Genomic DNA, 9,210 nt, shown 5'->3' on the forward strand with positions numbered 1-9,210 from the left:
CCAGTTGTACAGTAAATTACCAAGTATGGCTTTGTCAGTATTCCAATGTACAGTGTACAGTGTGTGTCCCCCCTACCCCAACCCCCCCCCCCCCCCCCCCCTCCAATGTACAGCCCCCACCCACCCCCACCCACCCAACCTCCTCCAATGTACAGTTTCTACGTCAAATGTATATACTCTTTTTCGGGACACTTTTTGTATCACAAACAGTACTGTATTTGCAAATCTGATATGTCATAAATGTATAGATGTAGCAGTACTGACTATCTGTATGTCATGTATGTCATATATGTTATGATGAATTGAAAATGGGGGACCCTGATGTAAACAAGACGAAAGTCTTTCTCTGGTCTGCATCCCCTTAACAATTGTATGTATTGAGCTGTACTGTACTGTACCCATTCTGCAATCTGTTAATAAACTTTTCAATCAATCAATCAATCAAAACTGCCACAGGCTTGCCCCTTGAGAGGATTCACCCGGCGCTGCAGCTGGACCCTACCAGACAGGTTTGTTGTATCTGCTGTGTGACGTCACTCTGCGGGGACCTGAACACAGTACACACACTGCGCTCCTGGCAGCGGGAGTAGGGTGTATCTGCAGAGCGGGGCTGCGGATTAAAACCGTCCCATCAGCTACTGGATGTACGGTGCATGATCAAAGTGAAAGGGATTCCGGCGTCTGTTGTTGAGTCAAGTCGTCCAGCAGAAAGAACAACAACATGGCTCCCAGAGAAATAGAAGAGCAAACTGGCGAAATAATCAAATGTCTATTCGACGACGAGGACGTTGAGTTCCGGGGAGGAGGAGGTTTTCTTGAACCGGACGGTGTCGGCGACGAGGGTGGGTTCTGGTACCAGACGACATGGTTACTAGACGACATGGTTACTAGACGACATGGTTACTAGACGACATGGTTACCAGACGACATGGTTACCAGACGACATGGTTACTAGACGACATGGTTACTAGACGACATGGTTACTAGACTACATGGTTACTTACTAGATTGATTGATTGATTGAAAACTTTATTAACAGATTGCAGAATGGGTACAGTACAGTACAGCTCAATACATACAATTGTTAAGGGGATGCAGACCTGAGAAAGACTTTCGTCTTGTTTACATCAGGGTCCCCCATTTTCAATTAATCAGGACATATGACATACAGATAGTCAGTACTGCTACATCTATACATTTATGACATACCAGATTTGCAAATACAGTACTGTTTGTGAGACTACATGGTTACCATACTACATGGTAACAGTACTGTATATTTGAATACCGTTTATGTCACAAATGTATCAGTACTAAATACCCATATGTCCCTATGCCATAAATGTCATGTATGTCATGTATGTCATGTATGTCATATGTCCAGATGAATTGAAAATGGGGGACCCTGATGGAAACAAGATGAAAGTCTTTCTCTGGTCTGCATCCCCTTAACAATTGTGTGTATTGAGCCGTACTGTATTGTACCCATTCTGCAATCTGTTAAATAAAGTTTTCATTCATTCATTCATTCATTCATGGTTACTAGACTACATGGTTACTAGACTACATGGTTACTAGACTACATGGATAAAAACATCTCATAATGGACGTAACATAATATACAGTATATACTATATAGCAGTAGTAATGTCTGCATCATTTGGACCTCCATGCTCCCGGGGGTCTGCCTTGATGAATGCTGTCTGGACGGCACTGAGGAGGACTGTGTCTATAACCCTTAGAGCCGCTGACCTCTTCTTTTTCAGACGATGACCCCTTTGATGCCGTTCTCATCGCTGATAAACTGAAGGAGGTCGGCGACAGACTGAGTCGAGACGCAGAGTTTCAGGAGGCGCTGAAGCAGCTGAAGCAAGCGGTAGCACAACAGGTAAACACTACACACACACACACACACACACACACCATCCAGACACCACACATGATGAAATTACCTACCTGGGTTCCATCCTAGAGGCTAATCTTTCCTGTGACAAAATGGCATCCAATGTAATAAAAAAAAAGTCAACCAACGAACGCGATTCTTGTACCGGATCTCCTCTCTGGTAAACAAGAATACCCTGAAGACTCTGGCAGGAGCACTCATTCAGGGGTACTATGACTATGCGTGCACCTCATGGTACCAAAGCACCTCAAAGGCGCTAAAAACAAAATTACAAACATCTCACAACAAGCTAGTCAGACTACTGCTTGACCTGACTCCTAGAACCCACCTCACCCCTGCCCACTTTGACAACCTAGGATGGCTTAGAGTAGACGACAGAGTACAGCAACTTGCAATGGGCCTGGTCTACAAGATACACTACACGACCAAGGTACCCATGTACATGTCAAAATACTTCCCAAAGGTCAGTGAATACCACGATCACAACACCAGAGGAAGCTCCACAAATCATGTAAAACCCAGATTCGGCTCAAACAAGGGACTAAACACGTTTCGCAATTATGCCACATCAATGTGGAACGCCCTACCCAAAGCTGTAAAGGAATGTGAATCACTACCCACTTTCAAAACCGCTCTTAAAGAACACCTACGTGAGACTGCAATTCGAAACTGGCCCCTACAAATGTCCTAACCTAGTTGTACAGTAAATGACCAAGTAAGGCTTTGTCAATATTCCAATGCACAGTGTAAAATGTGTGTGTGTCCCCTACCCAACCCCCCCCCCCCCCACCTCCAATGTACAGCCCTCACCCAACCCCACCCAACCAACCTCCTCCAATGTACAGTTTCTACGCCAAATGTATATACACTCCTTTTCTGGACACTTTTGTATCACAAACAGTACTGTATTTGCAAATCTGATATGTCATAAATGTATAGATGTAGCAGTACTGTCTATCTGTATGTCATGTATGTCATATATGTTATGATGAATTGAAAATGGGGGACCCTGATGTAAACAAGACGAAAGTCTTTCTCTGGTCTGCATCCCCTTAACAATTGTATGTATTGAGCCGTACTGTACTGTACCCATTCTGCAATCTGTTAATAAACTTTTCAATCAATCAATCAATGTCACTAACACTACACACACACACACACACACACCATCCAGACACCACACGCATCACTAACACCACACACACACTACACACACACACACACACCATCCAGACACCACACACGTCACTAACACTACACACCACACACACACACACACAAACACACACACACACCATCCAGACACCACACACATCACTAACACTACACACACACACACACACACACACACACACACACACACACACACACACACACACACACACACGCATCACTAACCCTGGCAGCGTTAGTGCCTTGCTCTAGCCATTGAGCTACACATGGAATTGAACCCCTAACCGTTTACACAGTTACCCTACTATTACACAGTAGTAGTAGTACTAATTTATATATGTTATGCCCAGTTTAATCACCTGTACATTGTATATTATTACTATTGCACTTTACTGTTACATTTGCAGTTGGACGGCATCTGGCTGGATGCCAAACTTATTTCTGTTGTGCTGTATGATGACAACTACATTTGACTCTAATCTAATCTAACCACCCGCCCCTGTTGTCTCACTCCACCACGGCTCACTCCCAGTGCAGGTCAGCGTAGCCACGCATGCTCCAGCAGGTCCTGTCCGTTTGCGTTCAGACACGATACTGCAGGAATTTCCCAGAACCAGTTTGTCAGCTCAGAAACCACACAACACACAGCTGCCACCGTGATGACGACATAATAATAATAACACCTTGTAGAACTGAGAGGCTGCAAGCAAAGTACTAGGGCTGTGTGTTAAATACTTTCGAAGCTTCGTTCAACGGGCGCGGGATTCGAACGGGGGAATAACATTTGAATATATTAAACAAAGAAAAGAAAAAATGGTTAGTTGGCTTATTGGCTAACCTCTCTCCTCTCTCCATAGTAGTAGGGCCTAAAAAAAATGGTTTATTTCCGGTTGCCGACCGACCCTGCCGATTTAGGTGCGACCCAATATATTTTATGAGTTTAAAAAAAATATATATATATATATATATATATATATATATATATATATATATATATATATAAAAATCAAATATTTTTTAATTTTTTTTGAATAAAGTTTTATAGAAATCTTTGTCAAACCTTTAGTATTATGGATATTAAACATGCTGGCAGAGTACATGCATCCATGTTGTTGTGAACATTTTTATTAAATAAAGAAATTCCCTATCCATAGTCGCCGTGGGAAAGAATAAAATAAAAAAATTAAGTAAATTCCCTACCTACCCATGGCCTTAACTGACAACCAACAGGAAACAAACTATATTTTTTGTTATGCCTAGTTAGCTAACCTCTCCTCTCTCCATGGTAGCAGTAGTTAGCTAACCTCTCCTCTCTCCATGGTAGCAGTAGTTAGCTAACCTCTCCTCTCTCCATGGTAGTAGTAGTTAGCTAACCTCTCCTCTCTCCATGGTAGTAGTAGTTAGCTAACCTCTCCTCTCTCCATGGTAGCAGTAGTTAGCTAACCTCCCCTCTCTCCATGGTAGTAGTAGTTAGCTAACCTCTCCTCTCTCCATGGTAGTAGTAGTTAGCTAACCTCTCCTCTCTCCATGGTAGCAGTAGTTAGCTAACCTCTCCTCTCTCCATGGTAGTAGTAGTTAGCTAACCTCTCCTCTCCATGGTAGTAGTAGTTAGCTAACCTCTCCTCTCTCCATGGTAGTAGTAGTTAGCTAACCTCTCCTCTCTCCATGGTAGCAGTAGTTAGCTAACCTCTCCTCTCTCCATGGTAGCAGTAGTTAGCTAACCTCTCCTCTCTCCATGGTAGCAGTAGTTAGCTAACCTCTCCTCTCTCCTCTCTCCATGGTAGCAGTAGTTAGCTAACCTCTCCTCTCTCCTCTCTCCATGGTAGCAGTAGTTAGCTAACCTCTCCTCTCTCCATGGTAGCAGTAGTTAGCTAACCTCTCCTCTCTCCATGGTAGTAGTAGTTAGCTAACCTCTCCTCTCCATGGTAGCAGTAGTTAGCTAACATCTCCTCTCCATGGTAGTAGCTAACCTCTCCTCTCTCCATGGTAGCAGTAGTTAGCTAACCTCTCCTCTCTCCATGGTAGCAGTAGTTAGCTAACCTCTCCTCTCTCCATGGTAGTAGTAGTTAGCTAACCTCTCCTCTCTCCATGGTAGTAGTAGTTAGCTAACCTCTCCTCTCTCCATGGTAGTAGTAGTTAGCTAACCTCTCCTCTCTCCATGGTAGCAGTAGTTAGCTAACCTCTCCTCTCTCCATGGTAGTAGTAGTTAGCTAACCTCTCCTCTCTCCATGGTAGCAGTAGTTGGCTAACCTCTCCTCTCTCCATGGTAGCAGTAGTTGGCTAACCTCTCCTCTCTCCATGGTAGCAGTAGTTAGCTAACCTCTCCTCTCTCCATGGTAGTAGTAGTTGGCTAACCTCTCCTCTCTCCATGGTAGCAGTAGTTAGCTAACCTCTCCTCTCTCCATGGTAGTAGTAGTTAGCTAACCTCTCCTCTCTCCATGGTAGCAGTAGTTGGCTAACCTCTCCTCTCTCCATGGTAGCAGTAGTTGGCTAACCTCTCCTCTCTCCATGGTAGCAGTAGTTGGCTAACCTCTCCTCTCTCCATGGTAGCAGTAGTTAGCTAACCTCTCCTCTCTCCATGGTAGCAGTAGTTAGCTAACCTCTCCTCTCTCCATGGTAGTAGTAGTTAGCTAACCTCTCCTCTCTCCATGGTAGTAGTAGTTAGCTAACCTCTCCTGTCTCCATGGTAGTAGTAGTTGGCTAACCTCTCCCCTCCCCTCCAGGCCGTGTCAGATGTGTTCAGCCAGAGCGTGGAGGCCCTGTGCCGGACGACCTCGCCCCAGGATGCTGCGTTGGCTCCAGAGATGCACCTGATCAGAGCCTCCTTCGCCCTGGGCCTCTACGTCAAGAGGAACGCCCCGGAGCTGAAGGAGCGAGTCCGCAGTGCCATGACTGCATTCCTCAACAGACGTGTCGGCAACTGGGTGGCTCAGCGAGGGGGATGGGTGAGTCCAGGGGGGGGGTCTCTCAAAGCAGCATTGGTTGTTTTTTGGTGCAGTATCCCTTTAACCTGGGTCCAGCTTCTAGGAAATGTTTTTTTTTATTCCGTTAAATGAACGATAGAATCACAGAATTTGGAAAAGAGCAGAAGTGCTCTCACCGTTCTTAACCCTTTCACTGCCACACTACCAAACGGTTAACCCTTTCACTGCGACACTACCAAACGGTTAACCCTTTCGCCCTGCTCTAAAGACTAACTCTAACCTTAACCAACTTCGAAAGAGGGCCTAAACTTAACCAGTTGGAAACAAGACGGACAGTAATAAAATTAGCAATCAATCAATTAAATAGTCCACGCTCACTTAAAACAGCGCACCTCCCAGCTGCTTCTATAGAAAGTAGGTAAAAATAAAATGTGCAATTAATCAATCAATCAATCAATTCGCACGATTTTTATTTTGTTCCACAATGACTCATGACCCATCAATTACATCATCCAACATTGTTTAAGAAACTAAGACATTCGCTGTGACAGAATCGTTTTTTAATTTAGTCTTTATGACCCTATCACCATTATCCTTTCGTAATGTTTCCTGTCCGGCTTGTCCGCCATCTTGCTTTCATTCCTAAAACGACGAACGGCGCATTGATAGTGATGCGGTTGTGGGCGGGTCCTGGGACCAAGAGCGTTGGGTTATGAAAATACCCACGTGTAAGTTGACTGTTTCAGCCAATCAGAATCGAGAAATGTGCATGCCGTTGTATAATCAAAGATCCCTGCTTTCTAGTCTTGCACGAGGACCAATCAGCATGGGTATGGGCGGGTTTCATTTTCCATTGGTGGGGATTTTATTGGCTGTTTTTAAATAAAGTGCGGACGCAGGATTAATAACGCTAACTTTTTGTTCGACCAGAGAAACAAATATACTAATTAAAATAGTTGGACCTGCGAGATTTGTACTTTGTAGGTCTGCATTTTAAATGTAAGGAGTAAAAAGTATGTTTTTTTTTTCTCTGAATTGTAATTGAGTAAAAGTACAAGTATACAAACCTAATAATACTTGAGTAAAGTACAATTACTCAAGTACTTTCCACCCCTGCTCCTGTCACACACCAGCTCAAAGTAAGTGACTCAGGGAGACTCAGACCACGCATGAGATAAAGTGAGTGAGTGAGTGAGTGGAGGATGCTGGCAGTGTTTTCGGTGTTGATGGTGTTTATTTGTTCCCTCTCTTTCAGAACGTCGTGGCTGATGACGCGTAGGAGGAATTGGGAACAACTGAAGAGTTTGTTGAAACCAGTTATGAATAAAGACCTCAACCCTTCTCAGGAACATCAAGCCTGCCAAGAACACAAAGAACACACACACACACACACCTCTCCACACAAACCCCCTCACCCCATTGTTAAGACGAAAGTCTTTCTCTGGTCTGCATCCCCTTAACAATTGTGTGTATTGAGCCGTACTGTATTGTACCCATTCTGCAATCTGTTAACATTTTCAATCAATCAATCAATCAAGTCCCGCCCTGATCGACCCACTGTGACGAAACACTATGACATCATCACTTAGGGACCTCTTTGATCTTCCCTCTTCCTATGACATCATCACTTAGGGACCTCTTTGATCTTCCCTCGTCCTCAGGACCAAGGGATCAAACACATTGTTCCATAATACAGTTAAAACACATTGTTCCTATGATATGGTTCTTCATGATGCTGAATAACATGTCCTCAGTGATCTTGTCCTCTACAGCAGGGGTTCCCAATGTTTTCAGACCGCGACCCCCGAAATAACGGTGTCAGAGAGGCGCGACCCCCACTGTCACAGGAGGTGGTGGAAACATGCAAACGTTCACACGCACTAATAAGCATTGGAGGCTATTAACAGTTTCACTATTAATCAGGTTTTATTCTGTTTCGGACATCATCCATAAATGTATTGAATTGATGAACCGTTGGTTTATAGTTTATACCAGTCATGTTCATCACCCTCTTGTTCACCATCAGATAACTGCTTGAACAGATTGATGCATTTTCTCAAATTCATTCATCAAAACACCAAAGGCTTGAAATTGCTCGTTCACTATTCCCACGTCTACGTCTTACGAGTCCGTCGAACAGCGCATCCAACTCGTTCTTGCGCCTAGTCAACGCACCCAGCTTCACCCTGTGAGAGCCTAGTCAACGCACCCAGCTTCGCCCTGCGAGAGCCTAGTCAACGCACCCAGCTTCACCCTGTGAGAGCCTAGTCAACACACCCAGCTTCACCCTGTGAGAGCCTAGTCAACACACCCAGCTTCACCCTGTGAGAGCCTAGTCAACACACCCAGCTTCACCCTGTGAGAGCCTAGTCAACACACCCAGCTTCACCCTGCGAGAGCCTAGTCAACACACCCAGCTTCACCCTGTGAGAGCCTAGTCAACACACCCAGCTTCACCCTGTGAGAGCCTAGTCAACACACCCAGCTTCACCCTGTGAGAGCCTAGTCAACACACCCAGCTTCACCCTGTGAGAGCCTAGTCAACACACCCAGCTTCACCCTGTGAGAGCCTAGTCAACACACCCAGCTTCACCCTGTGAGAGCCTAGTCAACACACCCAGCTTCACCCTGTGAGAGCCTAGTCAACACACCCAGCTTCACCCTGCGAGAGCCTAGTCAACACACCCAGCTTCACCCTGCGAGAGCCTAGTCAACACACCCAGCTTCGCCTTGTGAGAGCCTAGTCAACACACCCAGCTTCACCCTGTGAGAGCCTAGTCAACACACCCAGCTTCGCCCTGTGAGAGCCTAGTCAACACACCCAGCTTCGCCCTGTGAGAGCCTAGTCAACACACCCAGCTTCACCCTGTGAGAGCCTAGTCAACACACCCAGCTTCACCCTGTGAGAGCCTAGTCAACACACCCAGCTTCACCCTGTGAGAGCCTAGTCAACACACCCAGCTTCGCCCTGTGAGAGCCGATCAATTTAACCAGCTCTCTCTCTCTCTCAGCGTCTTCTGCCTTTACATTTTAATCCCAGTTACAATATCCCGATACGTGTGACAGTGATACAATACAACAATCCACAGATTCAGATTCCTTGTAATTCACATCCACAATCCACGAGTAAAGACGCTTCAATTTAAGCTTGAATGAAACACGGTCCGTGCGCTCCGGTTAACCAAATGCATCCGCAGCTGAGAATATGAA

General features: G+C 45.2%; 1 protein-coding gene across 1 annotated transcript; it reads left to right on the forward strand.

Moving 5' to 3' along the window:
• Nucleotides 1–580: 580 nt before the first annotated feature.
• Nucleotides 581–8,378, forward strand: LOC311231277 (uncharacterized protein). The gene is made up of 4 exons (XM_084338275.1): nucleotides 581–842; nucleotides 1,767–1,888; nucleotides 5,800–6,021; nucleotides 7,256–8,378. The coding sequence occupies exons 1-4, from the start codon at nucleotides 722–724 to the stop codon at nucleotides 7,277–7,279; spliced, it is 489 nt and encodes a 162-aa protein (XP_084194401.1). The 5' UTR covers nucleotides 581–721; the 3' UTR covers nucleotides 7,280–8,378.
• The last annotated feature ends 832 nt before the right edge of the window (nucleotides 8,379–9,210 follow it).

Source organism: Notolepis coatsorum (genome assembly GCF_963971535.1).
Source record: "Notolepis coatsorum genome assembly, contig: SUPER_6_unloc_3, whole genome shotgun sequence".
NCBI classification, from domain to species: Eukaryota; Metazoa; Chordata; class Actinopteri; order Aulopiformes; family Paralepididae; genus Notolepis; species Notolepis coatsorum.